Source organism: Nyctereutes procyonoides, unplaced genomic scaffold, assembly GCF_905146905.1.
Source record: "Nyctereutes procyonoides isolate TBG_1078 unplaced genomic scaffold, NYPRO_anot_genome, whole genome shotgun sequence".
Lineage (NCBI taxonomy): Eukaryota > Metazoa > Chordata > Mammalia > Carnivora > Canidae > Nyctereutes > Nyctereutes procyonoides.
Window position 1 is genome coordinate 48,478,901 of NW_026575135.1, and position 27,007 is coordinate 48,505,907.

Consider the following 27,007-nt stretch of genomic DNA (forward strand, 5'->3'; position numbering starts at 1 on the left):
GGGGAATCCCTGGGTGGCTCAGCAGTTTAGCTCCTGTCATTGGCCCAGGGCATGATCCTGGAGACCGGGGATCGAGTGCCACGTCAGGCTCCTTGCATGGAGCCTGCTTCTCCCTCTGCTTCTGTCTCTGCCCCTCTCTCTGTGTATCTCTCATGAATAAATAAATAAAATCTTTATTTTTTAATTTTTTTTTAATTTTTATTTATTTATGATAGTCACACACACAGAGAGAGAGAGGCAGAGACAGAGGCAGAGGGAGAAGCAGGCTCCATGCACCAGGAGCCTGATGTGGGATTCGATCCCGGGTCTCCAGGATCGGGCCCTGGGCCAAAGGCAGGCGCCAAACCGCTGCGCCACCCAGGGATCCCCAAATAAAATCTTTAAAAAAAAAAAAAAAGGGGATCCCTGGGTGGCGCAGCAGTATGGCGCCTGACTTTGGCCCAGGGCGCGATCCTGGAGACCCGGGATCGAATCCCACGTCGGGCTCCCGGTGCATGGAGCCTGCTTCTCCCTCTGCCTGTGTCTCTGCCTCTCTCTCTCATTCTATGTAACTATCATAAAAAAAAAAAAAAAAAAAAAAAGACCACTTTGGAAGATAAACATACTCCAGGCTCTTCTTTTTCTTGGCTGTCCCTTAGTTGGTACTAACTCTCAGGAATACATAGAAAGAAGGCCTCTGGAGTACCACTCTACATTTTTAATTGTAGTTGCTTGACATGCATTTCCAAATAAGTGGAAATAAAGGTAAGCAAGGGATTATTTCTTAAAATACTGCAAAGGTGATCAATTATGAGGTTACAAAACCTAACTCAATATCTTTCATATAATGGAAACTTAATACCTGTTGTGTGGATGTATAAACAAAATTGCCCTAGTACCAGGGAAGTATTATTCACTTTGGCTAACTGATCAGAAACAAAGGAAGGGGGTTTTGGTTTTTAAATGCCTTATTCTGATAGGGTTCTGGTTTAAGGACAAGTTGATTTTTGTGTATATATTTCAGATGCAGGTAAGATACTATATCCTGAAAATAGATAGTTGTTTAGAATTGTTCAACTTGGAGAAAGATAAAATGAGATGTGCTCAAATGGACACACACAGTATGGTACATAAAGCATAGAGGGTGTGAAACATGAGGTGTGAGAAGAACCCATTTTGAGAGATTAATGCAGTATATAAAGAGTGGGAAGTTTAACATAGTGTTAAACTTTGGAGTAAAGAGAAAATTTGTCAACTGGGAAAATCATAAGATCAAATAAAACATTGGACAGTAGCACCTGGAAGAAAAAATAAACCAGACAATTTAGCCCAGAGAAGAAAGGGCCATGACGAAAAATGAATTTTTCTTAGGTATTTTCTTAGTGAAAAGGAGAAATATGTAAATTGTGCCACATTCAGATGAAACATAAGAGAATTCCATGAGATGTGACACCAAGTATTTCCTTCTCAGGAAATGTAGGAAAAATACTTATTAATGTGGCATATTTCGGCATAAACATAGGATCATAGATTCATTTATAAAATATTTAATACGGATGCCTGCGTGGCTCAGCGGTTGAGTGTCTGCCTTTGGCTCGGCGTGATCCTAGAGTCCCAGGATTGAGTCCCACACATCAGGCTTCCTGCATGGAGTCTGTTTCTCCCTCTGCCTAGGTCTCTGCCTCTTTCTGTGTGTCTCTCATGAATAAATAAAATCTTAAAAAAAATAAAATACTTAATACTATGAAATATCTGAGCTCTTACTATATGTCAGGCACTTGGGAAACATCAGTGAACAAAGACTACTTTCATACACCAGTGTTTTTAGAGTCCCAAGTGCTGAAGAGCAAATCAGCAAGAGTTCAAAAGACAGAGGCAATTGTAGTTCGGTAGTAGAAAGCAACTACTCCATTAGATAATAGTGACCAGTAAGAGAATATTTGTAGGGTTTGGGGTCTCTTATGGAAGCATTAAATATGTTTTAATTTCTATGGTGTTACTTCTTTCCCATATCAACTAAGAGCATTATATATTGAGAAAATCTCTTTACCTACCTGGGAGAGACAGAATACCATTTGTGAAGTTACTCTTTCCGTTGTGTCCTGTTTTGTCCCATAGGTCTGATCTAGGCCAGAATGACCCTGTTCAGGATCACTTGCTATTTAAGAAGACTCTCCTGCCAGTCTGGAAGATGATTGCCAGTCACAGGTAGATCTCCAAGCCTACCTTGGTCTTCACAGCCACTCTTCTCATTTACAGTGACTTTCTAGAGTTTCCTCATCCTCTCAGAGTTTGTCCCTTAACAGGTTCAGCAGTCCTTTTCTGAAGCCTGTGTCAGAAAGGCAGGCCCCAGGATACAAGGATGTGGTGAAAAGGTCAGTGAAAGGCTGGTTGCTTTTATATCTGTCTTTTCATACTTTTTTTCCAATCCATTAGATCAGTCCTTCCCTCCTTCCCTCCCTTCCTCTCTTTCTTTCCTTTTCTTCTCTTTTCTTTCTTTCCTTTCCTTTTCTTCTCTTTCTTTCTTTCTTTCTTTCTTTCTTTCTTTCTTTCTTTCTTTCTTCTTTCTTTCTTTCTTTTTTTTATAATGTTAAATGTATTTTTTTTAAATTTTTATTTATTTATGATAGTCACAGAGAGAGAGAGAGAGAGAGGCAGAGACACAGACAGAGGGAGAAGCAGGCTCCATTCACGACGTGGGATTTGATCCCGGGTCTCCAGGATCGCGCCCTGGGCCAAAGGCAGGCGCCAAACCGCTGCGCCACCCCAGGGATCTCTCTCTCTCTCTCTCTCTTTCTTCTTTCTTTCTTTCTTTCTTTCTTTCTTTCTTTCTTTCTTTCTTTCTTTCTTTCTTTCTTTCTTTCTTCTCTTTCTCTCTTTCTTTTCTTTTCTTTTCTTTTCTTTTCTTTTCTTTTCTTTTCTTTTCTTTTTTTAGGTAATCGCTATGCCTGATGTGGGGCTCAAAGTCAGAACCCTGAGATCAAGAGTCACATGCTTCTACCAACTGAGCCAGCCAGGTGCCCTGATCTTTTCTTTATTTCATTTACATTACTCAAGATAGATTTTACATCTGAACAAGTTTGTAAATTATGGTAAGCTTGGTCTTCATTTGAGAAGGAATGCAGGGAACAAAAGGATAATGATAGGCTTTTTTTTTTCCAGTATTCATTTTTAAGTAATATCGATTCGTTATAATCTTATATTAGCCTTTGATAGTTTTTGATAGCTTCTGGAGCAAAATTTTTAAAAGAACACTATATTCAACTAGCCATTATAAATATGCTAAGGCAAAGATGGTAATCCAAATGCTTATAAGCATTGGTTGTTGGCACTATTTTGGATTTTTATAGCATAGTTCATCTAAAATGCAGTCATAAACCATTGTATTAGTAGAATGTAAAAGATCAGAAAAGGATGTTTAGAGACAGATTCCTTCATTTTATAGATGAGGAAGGTAAGGCTCAGAGGTACTCATGACTGGGGTGATCAACAGTGAATAGCAGAACTAGAACTAAACCCCAGATTCTCAGTTTAGTCCTCTTTCTACACTGCTATGTTTTCCTTTATAATACACACTCTCTGTGTCTCATTAAATAGTTACTTAAACATTCACTTGATTCATAATCTTTTCATCTCCACAAAAGGAGAAAAAAATTCTTAGCTTTTGATTGTGTAGTAAGAGAAGCAGATTAAACAATTAGTATAGGGAACCCTGGGTGGCGCAGCGGTTTCGCGCCTGCCTTTGGCCCAGGGCAAGATCCTGGAGACCCGGGATCGAATTCCACATCGGGCTCCCGGTGCATGGAGCCTGCTTCTCCCTCTGCCTATGTCTCTGCCTCTCTCTCTCTCTCTTTGTGTGACTATCATAAATAAATAAAAAAAAACAATTAAAAAAAACAATTAGTATATGACTACATATTGTGAACAGTTAATAACTCCCATGTGACATACTAATCATTGGAACTCTTTACAACTTTGGTACAAGGGATCAAGATCTCTCCTACAGTGGTAGAGTATAGTGGCTAAGTTTGTGGGAGTCAGGCTGCTTCTAAATTGGAATCCAAGCTGTGTGACTTTGAGCAAGTACTTAACCTCTTTAGTTCTATTTCTTCCCTGCCAGTTGGTGATAGTAAGGTACCTAGCTTTGTAGGTTTACTGAGAGGACCAAATGAATTAATATAGAAAGTACTTCATATTTGGCATGGTAAGCACTTAGCCTATTATAAAAAAATCAAATGTTCGCAGCTGTTGCTATTTTATTATCTGATGGGAATTGTTATCTTTACTGTTGTTTTCATTAAGAGCTGGTTCTCCAAGAGATAATGTTAGGTCCCACATAAAGGTTTGATTTCCTGTGGTTTCTCTTGGCCATCTGCAGACCCATGGACTTAACTAGCCTGAAAAGGAATCTGTCTAAGGGACGGATTCGTACCATGGCTCAGTTCCAGCGAGACCTGATGCTGATGTTCCAAAATGCTGTAATGTACAATGACTCTGATCACCATGTGTACCATATGGCTGTGGAGATGCAGCGAGAAGTCTTGGAGCAGATTCAGGTACTGTATGTAGAGAGCTGTAAGAAAAAGGAGTACAGTCTCTGAAATCTGATTTTAGAAAGTCTATGAGAATAAGAGTAGTGTTAAAGTGACGTTATGTTCTCAGAGTTTATGTTTAGACATGGTTAAGGGCCCACAGATAATGACATTGTACCTACTGCTTTGGAAAACCCCAAGCCTCTGTAGGACTAACTTTCATAGATAATGAAGTAAAGTAGTATAGGAAGACAGGCAGCTGTAAAGAAGTCTCAAGGGAGCTGGGGATAGCTAAGTAATAGGAGCTCCTGCTTCCGGAGCCTCAAGTCAGAGAGCTAAACATGAGAACCAGAGGCTGGAATCACTACCCATTTTTTGGTTGCTACACCTGTTGATATAGATTCATACTGTCCCATCTACAATAATAAGACATTGTAGCCAGAAGATGACCTTCGGGGGTTTCTTTTCTGGGCAGGATCATACTTTGAAAGAAAAAAAGCATAGTCAAACCTTGCTGCAGAAAAAAGAAAACTGCATTCTAATCTTTATAGTTTTCCATAGATTCATAGCTTGCTATCTGCCTTGACTCTGTAGGTGCTGAGTATTTGGTTAGACAAAAGAAGAGACTTAAATAGCTTGGAATGAGAACCAGCCAACCCTGTAGATGATGGAAAACTTCTTAACCAAGAGCTGCTATCCTGACCTTTTCTGGATTTGAGACCTCTTATATGAGACTCAGAGAAGATCCCAATACTTGTTTACCAGTTTTTTGTTGTCTTTTCTAGTAAGAAAAATGCATTAAAGTCACAACCAAGGAGTCAAAGGTGCCTGTAGAAAATTTAAAAAATGGGGAAAGCTGAGATTTGGGGTGATGCAGTAAATGTTGCTCACTTTTTTTGTTTCATAGGCTTCATTTAGATGTAATTAAACAACTCTTATAACTGCTCTATAAATAAATGTTATTTCACAAGTTGAAGATTGCTTTTTTAATGATTACAGAATCTGGGAATAAACGGGACAGCATCTGATAGAATGACTGTAAGGTATTTGACATGGGTTCTTATATAAAATGGCTGGAACGGGATGGTGTGGGATGAGGGGAGAGTGCTTATGATTTGTCTCATTATTTATAAGGTTGATGTAATTAAAGTGTCCTTGAAATGGCTGTGAGGGATAAATAAGATGAGGACAGGGATCCCTCCCTGGGTGGCGAAGCGGTTTAGCGCCTGCCTTTGGCCCAGGGCGCGATCTTGGAGACCCGGGGATGGAAGCCCACGTCAGGCTCCTGGTGCATGGAGCCTGCTTCTCCCTCTGCCTGTGTCTCTGCCTCTCTCTCTCTCTCTCTCTCTCTCTCTCTCATAAATAAAAAAAATTTAAAATAAAAAATAAATAAGATGAGGACAATGTTGGAAAACGTCTAGTACTCTAAGATTGGCGAGGGGGGAATAAAAAGACTTGTAGTGGCCCCTTCTCTTCATTAAAAGGAACCCAGTCTGTGACGCGCTGTGCTGGGATTGGCCCTCTGGAGCCACCGTCCCTAAACTTTGCTTTGGGTCTCTTAGCAACAGGCTGCGGTGGCCCAGCAGGAGTGGGAGGCAGGGTGAGTGCGCACCGAAGGGCTGCTCCCGTGGGGTCTGCGAGTGCACTTCAAATTGGCACTAGGACCTGGGAATGCTGCTTTCCAGTCAGGCCAGATCCAGTGCAAGACCTTCTGGGAGGGGCGGGGGGGGGCGGTGAGGTGCGGCGGGGGCAGGGTAGACAGTTCACCAGCAGTCCAGAGAGTCTGCGCCGCACGCAGGCCTTCGGGTTGCCCCTGGCCTCTGTACCTCAACGAAAGTGTTTAGGAAAACCAAGGGCATGAATTAGACATAGAGTAGAAATTGTACTTTTTGTTTATTTATTTATGTAATCTCTACACCCATCCTGGGGCTCGAACCCACGAAATCCAGAGATGGAGGCACCTGCTCCCTGGACTGGGCCATCGAGGCGCCCCCCCCCCCATTGTATTATTGAGACTGCTTATCAAAAAGATTCAGCAGTTTCTAACTTTATAAGCTAATAAAATCAAGCGCCTAATAATGCTGTTTATAATCACAATTACATTAAATTTGGGGTGGGGGTGATGCATGTCATTGCAGTTGATACCTGTGGAGAATCTCCTAAATTGTACCCTGGAAAGGCAGAATGGAGCTATCAATGCCCCCACCTCAGATATATGTAGAAAAAACTTTGGCTATTATCAAACCAGATATTGCTGACAAAGAGGAGGAGATACAGGATATTATTCTCAGATCTGGATTCACCATTGTTCAGGTAACTTCTGGGCATGATGATGACGGTTTTTTTCTCTCTTTGCTCTTTAAAAAAAAAAGTTTAAATATGTTAACCTATTCAGTGCTTTAGTGCTTAGTACTAAACTTAGATTTATTTTAATTTTTCAGTATAAAAGTTATATGTGTTAGTTTTAAGGTTTTTTTCAGGGGGTACCTGGGTGGCTCAGTTGGTTAAGCATCTACCTTCTGCCCAGGTCTTGATGCTAGGGTCCCAGGATCTGCATAGGACTCCCCACTTCAGTGGGGAGCCTGTTTCTCCCTCTCCCTCTGCCACTCCCCCTGTTTGTACTCTCTATCAAATAAATAAAATCTTTAAAAAATTAAATAAATTCTTTCATTTTTCAAAAGGATATAAAACGAGAATTAATTTTTTTTATTTTTATTTATTTATGATAGTCAGAGAGAGAGAGAGGCAGAGACATAGGCAGAGGGAGAAGCAGGCTCCATGCACTGGGAGCCCAATGTGGGATTCGATCCCAGGTCTCCAGGATCACGCCCTGTGCCAAAGGCAGGTGCTAAACCCCTGCACCACCCAGGGATCCCTAAAACGAGAATTAAAATTCCTTTTCCTCCTCTCCTCTCTCACCCAAGTCTCAATCTCCAGAAAAAGCAACTACGTAGTGCCTTCTGTCTTTGCAGGATTTTTGTAAGCATTTACAAACATTTCCCCCTATAAAACAGGACAGTCTTCTTCCCTTGACCCCTTTTACAAAGTTGCTCAGATAGTATTCCATGTTATTATATCTGAATCTCTCGTTCTTCCTAACTTCTGTGTAATATTCCCCTGTGTGAATGAGCCACAAGTTATTTACTTGTTCCTCAATTGATGGGCTTTTAGATTGTTGGAATTTTTTTTCAATTATTTTTTTTAAGATTTTACTTATTAATTTATGAGAGACACAGAGAGGGAGGCAGAGACATAGGCAGAGGGAGAAGCAGGCTCCCTGTGTAAAGCCCGATGTGGGACTCGATCCCAGGACCCCGGGATCACAACCTGAGCCAAAGGCAGGCACGCTCAATCCCTGAGCCATCCAGGCACCCGGAATTTTTTTTCAAAATGGGGGCACTGGGTGGCTCAGTGGTTGAGCATCTACCTTTGACTCAAGTTGTGATCACAAGGTCCCAGGATCGAGTCCTGCATTGGGCACCCTACAGGGAGCCTGCTTCTCCCTCTGCCTGTGTCTCTGCCTCTCTCTGTCTCTCATGAATAAATAAATAAAATCTTAAAAAAACAACAACAAACATTTAATGTTTCGGGACACCTGAGTGGCTCAGTCGGTTAAACATCTGCCTTTTGGTTAGGTTGTGATCTCCAGGTCCTGGGACCAAGTCCCTCATCCTGCTTCCTGCTCCCTGCTCAGCGAGGAGCCTGATTCTCCCTCTGCTCCTCCTCCTGCTCCTGTCTCTCTCTTTCTCCCCCTCTCAAATAAATAAAATCTTAAAAAAACAAAAACAAAAACAAAACCATTTAATGTTTTAAGCCTTATCCTGCATTGGTAAAAGTTTGAAAATGTATGTAAGAAGAGTGTTAAAGATGATCAAACAGGGATGCCTGGGTGGTTCAGTGGTTGAGCCTCTAATGTTGTCTCAGGTTGTGATCCCAAGGTCCTCGCGGGAGCCTGCTTCTCCCTCTGCCTACGTCTCTGCCTCTGTCTCTGTCTCTCTGTATCTCTCATAAAAAATAAAATCTTGGGGTGCCAGGGTGGCTCAGTGGTTGAGCGTCTACCTTTGGCTCAGGGCATGATCCTGGATTTCCAGGATTGAGTCCCGCATTGGGCTCCTTGCATGGAGCCTGCTTCTCCTCCCTCTACCTGTGTCTCTGCCTCTCTTTCTGTGTCTCTTTTGAATAAATAAATAAAATATTTAAATAAATAAATAAATAAATAAATAAATAAATAAATAAATAAATAATAAATAAATAAAATCTTTTTAAAAATGAAGATTATCAAATAGAATGGAATATTTTGAATATTCCTTTTTTGTACTATTCCTATTTGAAATTCCAGGTTTTTAATTCTCTTATATTGGTAAAGTGTCATATTGTCTATTTGTCAGTGCTTTGTTTTTATCTTTTAAAAAGGATTGTATTTATTTTTTTGAGAGAGAATGAGAGCCGGAGAGATCATAGAGGGAGAGAGAGAGGGAGAAGCAGACTTGTTGCTGAGCAGAAAGTCAGATGTGGGCCTCAGGGATCATGACATGAGCTAAAGCAGACACTTAACTGACTAAGCCACCCATGTGCCCCTGTTTTGTCAGGGTTTTAAAAAGAAAACTTCATCTTCAGGGAAGATAAGAAATTTCATTTGAGCTTAGAAGCATAGGTGAAAGCTCGGGATAGGAATGGTACAAGAAAGTGTAAGGAAATAGTGCAGGAATGTATAATGAAATATTTAATATAGTTAAGAGACTCAGGTAAAGAACTTCTTAATAAATGTTAGGAAAGGGCAGCCTGGGTGGCTTAGCAGTTTAAGCGCCTGCCTTCCACCCAGGGCATGATCCTGGAGTCCTAGGATCGAGTCCCACGTTGGGCTCCCTGCATGGAGCCTGCTCCTTCCTCTGCCTGTGTCTCTGCCTCTCTCTCTCTCTCTCTCTCATGAATAAATAAATAAAATCTTTAAAAAAAATAAAAATAAATGTTAGGAAAATTGGGTAGCTGTTAAAAAGGTTGGATTCAAATATACTGTATAAGCAGGGTAAACTCCAAAAGGATCTAAGATTTAGATATTTAAACTTAAATGGTATAAATTCTAGAAGAAAAGATACATGAATTTCTTTTTATTCTTCAAGTGGGACAGCCTTTGGGGGACAGCCTTTTTTACTATGATTTATTGTCTGGAAGGCATAAAAGAAAAGATTGACAAAACGATAAACATAAAAAACTGCATAGCCAACTAAACATCATAAAGTAAAAACTTGAGAACAAATGAAACATGGAAAAAAGATCCTCAATTCTTAACACAAAGGGTTAATCTTTCAATATGGGAAGAGTTCATAGAAAAAAGATAAAAAGTTGAAAATGGGTAGAACATGTGGATGGTCACAGAAAAACAAATACTTCTTAAACATACGAAAAGACCAAGCTCTAAGAAGGAAAAACACAAAACAGACGGTGCCTGGCTGGCTCAGTTGGTAGAGCATGCAACTGTTGATCTTGGGGTTGTGAGTTTGAGCCCCACATTGGGTGTAAAAATTATTTTAAAACAAAATCTTAAAAAAAAAAAAAGTAAAAAAAAGAAAACAAAATCTTGGGGATCCCTGGGTGGCGCAGCGGTTTAGCACCTGCCTTTAGCCCAGGGCGCGATCCTGGCGACCCGGGATCGAATCCCATGTCGGGCTCCCGATGCATGGAGCCTGCTTCTCCCTCTGCCTGTGTCTCTGCCTCTCTCTCTCTCTCTCTGTGACTATCATAAATAAAAAAAATTAAAACAAAATCTTTTTATTTTTTATTTTTATTTTTTAAAAGATTTTATTTATTCATGACAGACAGATACACACAGAGAGGCAGAGACACAGGCAGAGGGAGAAGCAGGCTCCATGCAGGGAACCCGACGGGGGACTTGATCCCGGATCTCCAGGATCATGCCCTGGGCTAAAGGCAGCGCTAAACAGCTGAGCCATCGGGTCTGCCCAAAAACAAAATCTTTTTAAAAACCCACCACTGAAATACCATCTAGCAAAAATATATAAAAGTGAATGGTACAAGTATGGAAGGGAATCTTGCAGTTACCTAACAATATTATATCTATCCTTTGGTTCAGCAGTTCTAACGTGGGAATCCCTGCTGTGACCCATGTATTAATATGAAATGACACATATACAGGTTATTTTTTGCAGCTTTGTTTATTTTTGAGCAAAAGATTGAAAACGACCCAGCCTTAGATTGGTTGAATAAGAGGCTCCTGGGTGGCTCAGTTGGTAGAGATGTGACTCTTGATTTTGGGGTTGTAAATTCAAGCCCCATGTTGGGTGTAGAGAGTACTTTTTTAAAAATCTAAAAAAAGGGGATCCCTGGGTGGCTCAGCGGTTTGGCGCCTGCCTTTTGCCCAGGGCGCGATCCTGGAGTCCCAGGATCGAGTCCCGCCTCGAGTACCGCCTCGGGTTCCCGGCATGGAGCCTGCTTCTCCCTCCTCCTGTGTCTCTGCCTCTCTCTCTCTCTCTCTCTTCGTATCTCTCATGAAAAAATTTTTAAAAATTAAAAATAAAAATCTAAAAAAAAAAAAAAAAAGGGAGGGCGGTCTGGGTGGCTCAGCGGTTTAGCACTGCCTTCCACCCAGGGCCTGATCCTGGAGACCCAGGATCGAGTCCCACATCGGGCTCTCTGCATGGAGTCTGCTTCTCCCTCTGCCTGTGTCTCTGCCTCTGTTTCTCTGTCTAATGAATAAATAAATAAAATCTTAAAAAAAAGGGGGGGGGATTAGTTAAGTGAACTCTGACAGGGGCAATACAGTAGCTCAGTGGTTGAGCGTCTACCTTTGGCTAAGGTCGTGATCCCAGAATCCTGGGCTCCAGGAAAGGAGCCTGCTTCTCCTCCTGCTTGTTTCTCTCATGAATAAATAAAATTTAAAAAAAAAGAAAAAAAAAACCTGATGAAACCACCAAATTGTTTACTATACAACTAATTGAAAATGAAAAAAGAGGGATCCCTGGGTGGCGCAGCGGTTTGGCGCCTGCCTTTGGCCCAGGGCGCGATCCTGGAGACCCGGGATCGAATCCCACGTCAGGCTCCCGGTGCATGGAGCCTGCTTCTCCCTCTGCCTGTGTCTCTGCCTCTCTCTCTCTCACTGTGTGCCTATCATAAATAAATAAAAATTTAAAAAAAAAAAGAAAATGAAAAAAGAGGAACTTCTCCACATTCTGTTACAGACAAAAAGGAAGATGACAGCTGTATATAGCAATCTTTTGTGATAGAAAAATACATTTTCATGTTTGCCAGTGTTTGCAAAATGAAGCACCAGGAGATTAAAAATGGTTGCCTATTTGAGGTCAAGGAAGAACAGGGTGAATTAAGACAGGAATAGAAATCTGATTTTTCAATATGCCTTTTTATAGTGTTTTGAATTTCTTATCCCTCTAAGTTTATTTTTTTATTATTTTTAAAGATTTTATTTATTCATGAGAGAGAGAGAGAGAGGCAGAGAGAGAGGCAGAGACACAGGCAGAGGGAGAAGCAGGCTCCATACAGGCAGCGCCAAACCACTGAGCCCCCCGGGTTGCCCTATCCCTGTAAGTTTATTACCCATTAAGTTTTGGGGGGAAAAAACTATTAAATGAAGTCTACTAATAAGATAAAGATAACATATTTAAGTTTTTTTTAGAAGTCCATATTTTAGAAATAGTGAAAAACTTAAGTAGCTCATGTTAAATATGCCTATGAATCACAAATACTGACACATCTTTATTTTTTAAAAGATTTTATTTATTTATTTGAGAGCATGAAGAGAGGGAGGAGGCAGAGAGAGGGAGAAGTAGACCCCTTGATGAGCAGGGAGCCCACTTGGGACTTGATCCCAGGACCCCAGGATCATGACCTGAGCCAAAGGCAGACACTTAACTGACTGAGGCACCCAGGTGCCTCACATCGTAATTTTAAATAATAGAATCAAGGATTATACTAAATCAGGTGGTTTTGTAACTTCTCAGATTTCTTTTTCTTGACTATATGAATTTCAATATGAGAACCTATTTTGCAGTAGCTGGTCCTTGACTGGTGAGAATGTTAATTAGCATAAATACTAATATTTAACACTTTTCCTAATCAGCAGTAAATTTCTTTTTTTTTTTTCAGCAGTAAATTTCATACCCAAGAAAGCTTTGGTATAGTGTATGCTTCATTTTTGTTTTAATTGTGATAAAATATACACAACATAAATTTATCATTTTTAGGTGTACAGTTTAGTGATATTAAGTACATTCCCTTTATTATTCAGCCATCACCATCCATCTCTTACGCTTTTTCTTCATCTGAAACTGAAACTGTGCTCATTACTCACTCACTCTGTTTACCTCTCTTCCCAGACTCTGGTAGGCACTATTCTGCTTTTTTTTTTTTGTCTCTCTGACTTTGACTATTTCAGATATCTCATGTAAGTGGAATTGTACAATATTTATTCATTGTACTATATGCTTTTAAAATAAGCCTTAGGGGCAATTGGGGTGACTCAATCCATTAAGCATCTGCCTTCTACTTGGGTCATGACCCCAGGTGTCCTGGGATCAAGTCCCACATCCGGCTCCCGGCTCCGAGGGAAGCCTGCTTCTGCCTTTCTCCATCTCTCATGAATAAATAAAATATTTTTTCTTTTTTCTTTTTAATTCATGAGAGACAGAGAGAGGCAGAGACGAAGGCAGAGGGAGAGGCAGAGGCAGGCTCCATACAGGACTCAGTCCCAGATTCCTGGGATCATTCCCTGAGCCGAAGCCAGATGCTCAACCGCTGAGCCATCCAAGCATCACTAAATAAATAAAATCTTAAAAAAAAAAAAAAAAAAGACTTTCTTGTAGTTGGAAGTCCATTGAACTTGAACCTTTCTTGTTGCACCTAGGGAGACTCTGAAAAATGATGCATCCTTTCAGTAGGTGGCGGTCTATGCTTTGTTACAAAATAAAGTTTCCAAAAAAACCCAAAAAGCAAAAAGCAAAATAAAGTTTCCTTTCCTGATACTATTTAATACTGCTTCTTTTTGTGAAAATATTCGCCCAAATTCCAAAATATTTTACCTGGTCCTATTTTGTTAAAGATTTATTTTAAATTTCTTTATTTGACAGGGAGCACAGGCAGGGGGAACAGGAGAGAAAGAAGCAAACTCCCCACTGAGCAGGGAGCCTGATGTGGGGCTCTAATGCAGGGCTGGGTCCCAGGACCCTGGGATCATGATGTGGGCCCAAGGCAGAAGCTTAACTGACTGAACCGTCCTGAAGATTTTATTTTTAATCAGTCTTCACACCCAGGGTGGGGCTCAAATTCAAAACCCCAAGACCAAGAGTCACATGCCACATGCTCCACTGGCTGAACCAGCCAGGCTTCCTGACCTGATTTTTTTTTTTTTTTTTTTTTTTAGTATTTATTTATTTGAGAGACAGCATGGTAGGGGCGGTGGATGGGCTGTGGGCAGAAGGAGAAGCAGACACCCTGCTGAGCATGGAGCCCCATGGGAGGCTTCATCCTAAGACCCTAAGACCTGAGCCCAAGGCAGACATTAACCACTGAGCCACCTAGACACTCCAGAATTACTGATTCATTATCCATTTTTTATTTTTGAGAGAGTGAGCATGAGGCAGGGAGAGGAGCAGAGAGCAAGAGCAAGGGAGAAGCAGACCCACTGCTGAGCTGAACCCTCCCTATCCCCCAGCTGAAGGCTCGACATCAGAGCCCTGAGATATCGGAGCTGAAGTCAGACACTTAACCAAGTGACTCACCTAGGTGCCCCTCATTATCAATTTGTTTTTTTTTAAGATTTTGTTTATTCATGAGAGACAGAGAGGCAGAGACAGGCAGAGGGAGAAGCAGGCTCCATGCAGGAAGCCAACATGGGACTCAATCCACCGTCTCCAGGATCAGGCCCTGGGCTGAAGGTGGAGCCAAACCCCTGAGCCACCCAGGCTGTCCTACATTTAGCTTTCTTACCTCTCCCTTTCTTTGTAATACAAAAATCTCAAATTTATAATCAGATTAGTATTAATTTCAAGTTATTAATGACTTAATTATTATTGAACTGTTGAATATTTAAAAAGTATTTTAAATACTTTTGTTGACTTTGTTTCTCTTATAGAGAAGAAAACTGCATCTCAGCCCTGAGCACTGTAGTAACTTTTATGTGGAACAGTATGGGAAAATGTTTTTCCCCAATTTAACAGCTTACATGAGTTCTGGACCCCTTGTTGCCATGATATTGGCTAGACATAAAGCCATCTCTTACTGGAAAGAACTTTTGGGACCAACTAATACCTTAGTAGCTAAGGAGACACACCCAGACAGGTAACTTTCCAATGGGGAAAAATGGAATCCAACTATAAAAATGAAAAAAACAACAAAAAATACCCCAAAACTGATTGTAATAGCAGTTTTTTTTTCATTTGAAAGTTTTCCTAAAAAAAAAAAAAAAGAAAGAAAGTTTTCCTAAGCCAACTTTTTGGTTTTTTATTTGAGATGAGGGTGGAGTCAGTTTTACATTTTAGGTATATAAATGTTTACCAAGTACCCCAAAAGTCCTCAGGGAATGTCTGATTTATGACTGATTAGACTAATTCTCTCATTAAACTGCCACCGACGTAGGATTTTCCATAGGAAAATTGGCATGGCTTTTTAAAATAATTTTGGTAGTAGAAGGCCAGAAAACCAGATTTTCAGCATTATCATCAAAGTTTGGAAACTAGGGAAGACATTGAATTCTTACATTTTTGAATATATGTTGCCTTTTCACTTCTCACAAAGCAACACCTCTTCACCCAACAAATTCCTATTTTCCCAATGTATCCCTCCTGCAGATTTAAATATAGTTGACACTCATCTAGATAGATTTAAGCTTAAATTCAAAATAGATTAAAACTTCCATATGTGAGAAGTGGCAATGCTTCTGTAAAATTCCTAAGTAGAATGCATATGTAAATAGTAAGGAAAGGCTATCACATTGGATGTTCATCATCTCTAACGTACTTTTATTTATTTATTTATTTATTTATTTATTTATTTATTTATTTATTTATTTTTTCTAACGTACTTTTAGTCTAAGGGCAATTTATGGCACAGATGACTTAAGGAATGCACTTCACGGGAGCAATGATTTTGCTGCAGCAGAAAGAGAAATTCAATTCATGTTTCCTGATGGTGAGTTACTGATGAGTAATTTAGTCAAGTACATTTCCCTGTTGCTTGCTTTTTCTTTCATTTGGGTGATGTAGCTAGGAAAGAACAATTTTTCTCCGTATATTTTGTCATATTTTCAAGTTATAGTTACTTACAGTCTTGAGACCAAGAATGTAAAACTCAATATTTCCCTCAGAACTAAATTGTGTCCTGTGGGGAATCTTTTGATGTTTACTTTTTTATTAACCATGTTTAGGGTTTCTCTTCTCCTTTGTTGCAATTCCTGAAGTTCTCCCTAATGCATCAGTAAAGTTTGTTACACATGACAAAAGCAGTCTCCCTTGGAAATTATGATAGATTTCTCACTTTCTCTCATAGTTTATTGTGAAATTAGTAGGTCTCAGGCCCTTTTTTGTTCCCTTCCTATTATGGAAGTTGTAAATCTTCTAGATGTGGGCATAGTAAGGAACAGCATTGAGGTTTTTAGTTTTTTTTTCAATAATATGTTTAGGGCAGCCCAGGTGGCTCAGTGGTTTAACACCGCCTTCAGCCCAGGGTGTGATCCTGGAGACCCAGGACTGAGTCCCACATTGGGCTCCCTGCATGGAGCCTGCTTCTCCCTCTGCCTCTCTCTTCTCTCTCTGTGTGTCTCTCATGAATAAACAAATAAAATTTAAAAATAATAATATTTTTAGATCCAGAAGAAAACTTGGTGATTTCTGTTACAAAGAAAAAGATGTAAAGCCTTGGGAAGCTTCAGATATTTTTTTGGCCTATTATTTTTCTCTTAAGTCATTTAGGCCTATACCTTAGTATTTTCTACTGATGATTTATTCAAAGAAAACAAATCAGTCTTGGAGATTTAAAAGTCCTGAATCGGTGGGCAGCCCGGGTGGCTCAGTGGTTTGGCACCGCCTTCCACCCAGGGCCTGATCCTGGAGACGCGGGATTGAGTCCCACATCAGGCTCCCTGCATGGAGCCTGCTTCTGTCTCTGCCTCTCTCTCTCTCTCTCTCTCTCTCTCTCTCTCTCTCTCTCTCTATGTCTCTCATGAATACATAAATAAAATATTTTTAAAAATAAAAGTCCTGAATCTTTTTTTTTCCTTTTTAAAAAGATATTTGTTTATTTAAGAGAGAGCATGAGTGTGGGGTAGGGTGGTGGAGAGAGAGAAGCAGACTCCCCCTGAGCAGGGAGCCTACCAGTCACCCAGATGGGGCTCATCCCAGAACTCTGGGATCATGACCTGAGCCCAAGGTAGATGTTTAACCAACTGAGCCACCCATGCAGCACTATAGGTCCTGATTCTTAGGCAAACAAAAGCTGATGGGTTTTGTTTTGGTATTTTAGCTACTGATTTTTATTTATTTTTACTTTCATTTTTTAATTTTTAAGTAATCTCTACAGTGAATGTAGGGCTTGAATTCATGACCTTGCGATAAAGAGCCTCGTGCTCCACCCACTGAGCCTGCTGGATGCCTCACAAAAACTGTTTTATAGGTATCTCTACACGAAAGGATTTGCCTACTTACATATTTTATTGTTATTGATCTAATTTTTATCATATGTCTCTTCCATTAGGGTATCGTTTTCTTTGGAATTATTTATTGTGGAAAATTTCAAACATTAAAAGTAGACAAAATAATATAATAAATTCCTAATGAACCTATCACCCAACTTAGATAATTATGATCAGTCTTATTTCATCTATAATCTCTGCTTCAACTTCTCATGCTTCCATATTATTTTAAAGTACATCTCAAACATGAAATGTCTTTTTAATGTGATAGTACTTTAGATTTAGTCCTACTAGTGAATTACATCTTTCCTCTGACTCCAGGCATCTAACCTCTGAGTTTTTCTCTTCTCATCAGTAAAATGCAAATATTATTAGTACGTTCCTACCTACTAGGGATATTGTTAGGGTTGAACGTATAAATGCATGTAAAATTCTTAGAGCGTTTGGTGCATATGTGCTCAACTATTAACTGCTATTATTGTTTTGTTTTTTCTAGTCCTTTTTGGGGGGAAGCACTTCTTACTCATAGGATTATATCCCTAACCTGGTATTTTAGATTGCTTTTGATTTTACCCATTAATTTGTCCTCTTAACATGAGTTTAAGAGACATAGTTAGACATTTGAGAAGCAGCAGTTGTAAGATAAATATAAATGATTACCTGCCATGCTGCAGATCTTTTCTGTGAGATTGTGAAGTTCTTTGGAGTAAATTCTCAGGGTTTGGGGTATGAGCTCCCTCTTGCTTAGCAGTCAGTCAAGAATCATGTGCAAAATCTTGTATGATGAGTCCCTCAAGCAAGCCATAAAGATACTCAGACATGTTCCTAACCTTTGAAAAAAAAGTAGTGCCCTTACCTCTCCCTTTCAATAGAGATGGCTAATTCATGGCTTTGCTATATTCCATTCCTTGACAAATTTATTGAATTGCCTACTATGTGCCAGAAATATGAAGATGAATAAGAATATGTCCCTGCTCTCAAGATGATCATATTTTAAAAATCTATAAAAATAATATAATATATAAACTACAAATGTCATTAGAAATCTTCAAAAACTGCCATGAAGGTTCATCTGTGTAAGAAACATGAAAACATTCTTTATTTTCACATTAATTTACCCAAACCTAGTTGATAGACAAATAATAAATAACCAGCAAAAATATATAGAGGTAGATAGGCACCTGGGTGGCTCAGTTAAGCTAATGACTCTTGATTTCAGCTCAGATCCTGATCTCAGGGTTGTGGGGTTTAGGCTTTCAGCAGGGAGTCGGCTTCAGGATTCTCTCTTTCTCTTTGTCTCTCTCTGACCCACCCCTCCTTGCTCATGTGCACTCTATTTCAAATAATCTTAAAAAAATGTAGAAACAATCTAAAAATGAAAGAAATAATGTCATTCACAATAGCATCAAAATAATAAATACTATTTCACTCATAGGTGGGATTTACAAAACAAAATAAACAAAGAAAAAAGAGACCAAAATATAGTCTTAGAAACAAACTGTTGAAAGAAAGAAAGAAAGAAAGAAAGAAAAAAGAAAACAAACTGTTGGTTACCAAAGAATAGCTGGGTGGGGGATGATGAAATAGGTGAAGGGGGGATTTTTTTTTTAAGATTTATTTATTTATTCATGAGAGAGACAGAGAGAGAGAGAGGCAGAGACACAGGCAGAGGGAGAAGCAGGCTCCATGCAGAGGTCCTGATGTGGGACTCGATCCTAGAACCCTGGGATTACGACCTGAGCTGAAGGCAGAGTTCAACCACTGAGCCACCCAAGCATCCCAAAGCGGGGGATTAAGAGTACACTTGAACACTGAGCAATATATAGAATTGTTGAATCATTATGTTATATACCTGAAACTAGTATAACACACCGTGTGTCACTTATACTGAAATTACATAAATAAATAAGTAATACTTAGGAATAAATTTAATAAAAGAAATGCAATTCTTATACACTGAAAGGCATAAAACACTAATGAAAGAGGGACATCGGGTGGCTCAGCGGTTAAGCATCTGCCTTTGGCTCAGGGCATGATCCTGGGGTTCTGGGATCAAGTCCCACATCGGGCTCCCTGCATGGAGCCTGCTTCTCCCTCTGCCTGTGTCTCTGCCTCTCTCTCTGTGTCTCTCATGAATAAACAAATCTTTATTTTTTTTATATAAAATCTTTAAAAAAAATTACTGAAAGAAGTGAAAGACTATCTAAAATAAAGAGACATCCCGTATTGATGGATTAGAAGAGTCAGTATTGTTCGGATGGCAGTTCTTTCCAAACTGACCAATTAATTTAATGCACTTCCTATCAAAATCCATACATTCTTTTATGTAGAAGTTGGCAAGCTGATTCTAAAATTTATATGGAATTGCAAAAGATTTAGGCAAGGTAAAACAATTTTTAAACAGAAGAAATAAGTTGGAGAGCTTCCACTAACCTTATTTCAAATCTTACTATGAGACCACAATAATTAAGAGATAATTAAGACAGTATTTTACTAGTTATTTAGATTATGAAACAGAAGTGAGAATCTAGGAATAAATCCTTACATTTATGGTCAGTTGATTTTCAACAAAAGCACCTGGACAGTCTGATGGGGAAAGGATGATGATCTTTTCTGCAAATGATGTTAGGACAACTGAATATCCACATGCAAAAAAAAAAAAAAAAAAAAAAAGAGAAAGAATTCAGATCCTTGTTTCACACCTAATACAAAACTTAACAATGGATCATAGACCTAAACACAAGAGCTAAAAATATCTAGAAGAAAACATGGAAAATCTTCATGATCTTGGGTTGGACAAAGGGATTTTTTTTAATATGACATCAAAAACATGATACAAAAAATATTGATAAATTAGGCTACCTCAAAATTAAAAGAAATATGAAGATGAATAAGAATATGTCCCTTTTGGGCAGCCCTGGTGGATCGGCAGGTTTAGTGCGGCCTCCAGCCCAGGGCGTGATACCAGAGACCCGGGATCGAGTCCCACATCAGGTTCCCTGCATGGAGCCTTCTCCCTCTGCCTGTGTCTCTGCCTCTCTCTCTCTCTCTCTGTGTCTCTATGAATAAACAAATAAAATGTTAAAAAAAAAAAAGAATATGTCCCTTTTAATGTTTCAAAAGCCATCATTAAAAATATTGAGGGGACGCCTGGGTGGCTCAGAGGTTGAGCATCTGCCTTCAGCTCAGGGCGTGATCCCGCCAGGGATCAAGTCCCGCATCAGGCTCCCTGCAGGGAGCCTGCTTCTCTCTCTGCCTGTGTCTCTGCCTCTCTCCCTCTATGTCTCTCATGAATAAATAAATAAAATCTTAAAAATATATATATAGGGATCCCTGGGTGGCGCAGCGGTTTGGCGCCTGCCTTTGGCCCGGGGCGCGATCCTGGAGACCCGGGATCGAATCCCACGTCGGGCTCCCGGTGCATGGAGCCTGCTTCTCCCTCTGCCTGTGTCTCTGCCTCTCTCACTCTCTCTGTGACTATCATAAATAAAAATTAAAAAAAATAAAAAAAAAAATAAAAAAAAAAAATATATATATATTGAGAAGGGATCCCTGGATGGCTCAGCGGTTTGGCGCCTCTCTTCGGCCCAGGGCATGATCCTGGGGTCCCGGGTTGAGTCCCACATCAGGCTCCCTGCATGGAGCCTGCTTCTCCCTCTGCCTGTGTCTCTGTGTCTCTCATGAATAAATAAATAAAATCTTTTAAAAAATAATAAAAATAATAAAAATATTGAGATTAGCCACAAACTAGTAGGAAATATTTGCAAATCATATGAAATAAGGGACGTTTATCTAGAGTTTATGAAGTTTTCAATTTTTTAAAAAAGATTATTATTTTAAGATTTATTTATTTAGGGCAGCCCAGGTGGCTCGGTGGTTTAGCGCCGCCTTCAGCCCAGGGCGTGATCCTGGAGACCCGGGATCGAGTCCTGCGTCGGGCTCCCTGCATGGCGCCTACTTCTCCCTCTGCCGTGTCTCTCATGAATAAATAAAATCTTGAAAAAAAAAGATTTATTTATTTATTCAAGAGAGAGAGAGGCAGAGACATAGGCAGAGGGAGAGGCAGGCTCCTTGCAGGGAGCCCAAAACGGGACTCCATCCCAGGACGCGAGATAACACCCTAAGCCAAAGGCAGATGCTCAACCACTGAGCCACCCAGGTGTCCCAGTGCTTGTGTGTTTTTGAACAAACTATGTATGCTATGTGTCTAGTTCAGTTTTCTTTTTATGAAAAAAAAAACTTTTATAAGTATCATCTACTAAAATTTCTTTCTTTGTAATGATTATATAATATTTCATCATTTGTGTTTTAAGGGGAATACATTTGTATTTGCAGTGATTATTGAGCCCATTCCAGTTGGACAAGCTGCTAAGGACTATTTAAATTTATATGTAACACCAACTCTGCTTCAAGGACTCACAACAATTTGTAAGGAGAAACCAGCAGATCCTTTTGTAAGAACTCTTTTTATTCACACTAAAGAAGTTGTCTATAGTTTTTTTATTTAGAATATTGTATTTTTTTGAAACAGTGGAAGTATTAAGAGCATTTTAAAAACCATTTCATATACATTTTAGATACTTATATATAACTTTTGATTACTTATTCTTTTGTTGCATTTTAACTCTTTAAGAATATTGTTCTATAAAGCAAAAAAACAACAACATTGTTTCTAATTTTTCTTTTTTTAAAGATTTTACTTATTTATTCATGAGAGACAGAGGCAGAGACACAGGCAGAGGGAGAAGCAGGCTCCATGCAGGGAGCTCAATGTGGGAATCAATCCTGGGACTCCAGGATCACACCCTGGGCCAAAGGCAGGCACCAAACCACTGAGCCACCCAGGTGTCCCATCAACAACATTGTTTCTAAATACATTTTCAGTTACTATGGCCTTCAAATGTAGAGCATTGTTTTGGGGTATAATTTATATAATCAAATGATAAAATTAGATTTATATTTGAATTTTGTTCAACATTTTAATTTTTAATGATATCTAAATTTTTCCATTGAAAATATATTTATTCATGTCCCTAGATACCTCAGCATTGTTCAGTCAGGTGGAAGAATAGTTGGGTAAGAGGAACTAGTAGGTTGTCCAGGGCCATATGTCTTCTCTGCTCCTTCCTTGCAGGTCCTCCCACTCATTTGAAGACTGAGAGATAATCAAGGAAGGTTATTTCACTTATTTATTTTTTAAGTAAGCTTTATACCCAACATGGGGCTTGGAACTCACAACCTCAAAATCAAGAATGGCATGTTCTTCCCACTGAGCCAGCCAGTCACCTCAGTAAAGGTTATTATAATTACCAACCATGACAAAATATCTCTAGCCTCTGTTACCATTCTAAAAAGGAATCCCCTTTGGAAGACAAAAGACTTAATCTCTCCTATTAACTTTGTCACTTTTACCAAAAATAAAAGATAGGTTTTTCTCTTTTTTTTCTCCTTTTATGCATTTTTCTTAAATATACCCAATGTGGAGGTCGAACTCATAATCCCCCGAGATCAAGAGTCACACACACCCTACTGACTGAGCCAGCCAGGTGCCCCTAGATAGGTTATTTCTTTAATAGACCTTTTCATCGTGACAAAACATGTTTATTTAGTAAGAAATCTGATACTACTGAAAAATGTAAAGAAAAGAAAAAGATACCCCTGGCTCCATTTCCTAAGCCTGTCTTTGAAGTCATTTTGCCTGGATTCAACTCTGATTCCAGATATCTAACCTCTGAGTGTTTCTCTTCTCATCAGTACAATGCAAATAGATTAATACCTGCCTACATAATAGAGATATTGTTAAGGTTAAATGTATAAATGTACAGGGGGTGCCTGGGTGTGGTTCAGTCAGTTAGGCACTTAACGCTTTTTTTTTTTGAAGATTTTATTTGACAGAAAATGAGAGAGAACAAGCAGGCGAAATGGAGGGCAGAGGGAGAAGGGAGAAGCAGGCTCCATTTGGAGCAGGTAGCTCAATGCAAGACTCGATCCCAGGACCCTGGGATTATGACCTGAGCTGAAGTCAGATGCTGAATCAACTAAACCACCCAGGTGCTCAGCATCTGACTCTTGGTATCAGTTCAGGTCTTCATCTCAGGAACATGAGTTCAAGTGCCACATTGGGCTCCATACTGGGTGTGGAACCTACTTAAAAGAAAAAAAGGGGGATCCCTGGGTGGCGCAGTGGTTTAGCGCCTGCCTTTGGCCCAGGGCGCGATCTGGAGACCCGGGATCGAGTCCCACATCGGGCTCCCGGTGCATGGAGCCTGCTTCTCCCTCTGCCTGTGTCTCTGCCTCTCTCTCTCTCACTGTGTGCCTATCATAAATAAATAAAAATTAAAAAAAAAAAAAAGAAAAGAAAAGAGAAAAAGGGGCAGCCCTGGTGGCCCAGCGGTTTAGCACGCTGCCTTCAGCCCAGGGGATGATCCTGGAGACCTGGGATCGAGTACCATGTCAGGCTCCCTGCATGGAACCTGCTTCTCCCTCTGCCTGTGACTCTGCCTCTCTCTCTCTTTCTCTCTCTCTCTCTCTCTCTCTCATGAATAAATAAATAAAATCTTTAAAAAAGAAAAAAGTATGAATGCATGTAAAATTCTTAGAATGTCTGGTGCATACATGCTCAAACATTAACTGCAATTTTTTAAAAAAGAAAAAAAAAGATTTTATTTATTTATTCATGACTCAGAAAGAGAGGCAGAGACACAGGCAGAGGGAGAAGCAGACTCCCTGCAGGGAGCCTGATGTGGGATCCCAATATTTATTTTTACCTAACATTAACATTTACAAATGCTAGCTACTAAACACACCATTTGATACTTTTTACCTTGTATACTCAATATTTATTATAAGTTATTAAATAACACCACAAACAAAATTGCCCTGTTTTAAAAGAAGAGCTCATGGCATTTTCTTGAATTGATGTTTTGCAGTTTATTAATTGGTCACATATAGATAATAGTTTAGGTCGTTTCTACTCTTTTGTTATTATAAACCGCCAACAGTGAATATTTTCATTCATATGTCTGTGTACCCTATGTCTATAGGATAAATTCCTACAAATGGAAATAGAAAAAAAAATAATGCTATTTTTAAAATAATGTTGTTTGATGTGTTTGATATGTACAATTTTAACTTGGATGAGTATTGCCAAATTTTGTAGTGATTATACCATCCTATACTCTGGTTAAAAGTGGATGAGAGACACCTCGGTGGCTCAGTGGTTGAGCATCTGCCTTCAGTTTAGGGCGTGATCCAGGGATCCAGTCCCATATCAGGCTCCCTGCATGGAACCTGCTTTTCCCTCTGCCTCGAATAAATAAATAAAATCTTAAAAAAAAAAAAAAAGTGGATGACAGGAGGCTCCTGGGTGGCTCAGTCGTTGGAACATATGACTCTTGAGTTTGGGGTCATGACTTAAAGCTCCACATTGGGTGTAGAGTTTACTTTTTTAAAAAAAAATGTAGTGTCTGACTGGCTCAGTCAGAAGAGCATGCAGCTCTTGATCTCAGGATCATGAGTGTAAGCCCCACAATGGGTGTAGAGACTATGTAAATAAATGAAAAACTTAAAAAAAAAAAAAGGAATGAAATCAGAAAATTCTCCAAGTTTGTTTTTTGTTTTCATGATTGTTTTGTATATTCAGAGCCTCTTGAAATTCCATATGAATTTGAGGATTGACTTTAACATTTCTGCAAAACCATTTGTTAGGAATTTCATAAGGATTGGATTGAATCTGTAGCTCACTTTGCATAATAATGACGTCTTACCAGTATTAAGTCATTTGAGGCACCTGGTTGGCTTGGTCGGTGGGGCATGGGATGTTTGATCTCGGGGTTGTGGGTTCAAGTCCCATGTTGGGTATAGAGATTACGTTAAAAAATAACATTTTTTAAAAAAAGAAAAAAATAGTATTAAGTCTTTCTATCCATGAACACAGGTTATCTTTACATTTACTCAGGTCTTTAAATGTCTTTCAGCAACATTTTAAAGTTTTCAGTATACAAGTTAGTTAAATGTACTCCCAGATTATTTTTTTAACGCTACTGAAATGAAAGTCATTACTTATTTTCCTTTTTGAGTTATTGCTGATATGTAGAAACACAAATGATTTTTTTAAAAGATTTTATTTATTCATGAGAGACATAAAGAAAGAGAGAGGCAGAGACACAGGCAGAGGGAGAAGCAGGCTCCATGCAGGGAGCCCCACGCGGGACTCCATCCCAGGTCTCCAGGATCATGCCCTGGGCTGAGGTGGCGCTAAACCACTGAGCCACTAGGGCTGCCCAACACAAATTATTTTTGTGTTGATCTTTTCACCTACAACTTTGCTGAGTTCATTTATTAGTTGTAGTAACTTTCTTGTGGATTCTTTGGGATTCTATATGTAGGATCATGCCATCTGTTAAAAGGAGATAGTTTACTTCTTTTCCAATTTGGATCTATACTTCACAATCTTGCATAATGCAAAACTTAGTTTTTCAGTTTTTTAATGGTCATTTTCTCATTCTCAGTGATTTTGAAAACTAAGTTTTAAATTGATATATATTTATACTACTTATAGTGTAAGTTTGTATATATAGTATAAATTTATATCATTCATAGTATATATTTATTATTTATATAGTATATATATTGAAATGTTTATTAAGAGTTTTTTTTCTTTTTTCCATAGATTTGGCTAGCTGATTGGCTACTGAAAAATAATCCCAACAAACCAAAGCTTTGTCACAATCCAGCTGCAGAAGAACCTTAAAGTTCCTCAAAGAACAAATCACTATCTTATTGTAAAATACATGCTTCTACATTAAAACAAACAAACCTTCCTAACGGTTTAAGTAACTACGTGCAAAATAAATTGTTTTTAAAAATATAAGTTTTAAAGAATGTGTTTTGTGTATAGGATAGCATTTTCTAAGGTAAAATATAGCTTTAGAGTATGATTTTTATTTTCCAATAAAAAATTGATTTTATCCAGAAGTATTTAGAATATTAATGAGACAAATGTAAGTTTCTTGTGATCGTAAAGTGGTATCCAATTAAGAGAACAGCAATTAATTTGTATAAGACACATTGGGGGTGCCTGGGTGGCTTAGTTGGTTAAGTGTCTGCCTTTGGCTCAGGTCATGATCCTGGGGTCCTGAGGTCCTGGGATTGAGCCTCACATCAGGGTTCCTACTCAGCAAGGAGTCCTTCTCCCTGCCACTCGCTTAAGTCTCTTACAATCTCTTTCTCTCTCTCGTAAATCTTTTTTTGTTTTTTAAGATATGAACAATTTTTTTTAAGATTTTATTTATTTATTCATGACAGAAAGAGAGAGTGAGAGGCAGAGACACAGGCAGAGGGAGAAACAGCCTCCATACAAGAATCCTGATGTGAGACTTGGTCGTGGGATTCCGGAATCAGACCCTGAGCCAAAGGTAGATGCTCAACCACTGAGCCACCCAGGTGCCCCTCGTAAATCTTTAAAAATAAAAAACACGTTAGAAACAACTGAAGATGAAAAGTCCATGTACCAACAAAAATCTACTTTAGATTTCTTTGCTGCTTGACATTCCCCTACTGTGCCAGGCAAGGGTAGTGGCTGCTGAAAATGCCACCAGGACAGAGCTAGCTAAAGACACATTTGATAGGGTGTTAACTATATAGAAAATGACACTGTACAGTTTAAAAACAAGTTTCCCACAGTTTTACATTTCACTTTTTTTCTTCAAAAGGAGTAAATTGTATACAGGTAGGTTAAGTACTTTAGAGATGAGAAAGAAAGTAGAACCCACTTATTTATCATCATCATCATCATCTTCACATCTTCATCCTCCTCCTCATCCTCTCCATCTTCTAATCC

At 39.2% G+C, this 27,007-nt stretch overlaps 1 protein-coding gene across 2 annotated transcripts; it reads left to right on the forward strand.

Moving 5' to 3' along the window:
• Nucleotides 1-5,534: 5,534 nt before the first annotated feature.
• NME5 (NME/NM23 family member 5) lies at nucleotides 5,535-26,038 on the forward strand. 2 transcript variants are annotated; one of them, XM_055301612.1, is made up of 6 exons: nucleotides 5,535-5,554; nucleotides 6,650-6,824; nucleotides 14,614-14,819; nucleotides 15,568-15,668; nucleotides 21,502-21,620; nucleotides 25,838-26,038. In XM_055301612.1, exons 2-6 carry the CDS (start codon nucleotides 6,696-6,698, stop codon nucleotides 25,916-25,918), a joined length of 636 nt encoding a protein of 211 aa, XP_055157587.1. In that variant the 5' UTR covers nucleotides 5,535-5,554; nucleotides 6,650-6,695; the 3' UTR covers nucleotides 25,919-26,038. The 2 variants fall into 2 exon arrangements, with proteins under 2 accessions (XP_055157587.1, XP_055157588.1); XM_055301613.1 differs by lacking the exon at nucleotides 5,535-5,554 and adding an exon at nucleotides 6,073-6,111.
• Nucleotides 26,039-27,007: the final 969 nt, after the last annotated feature.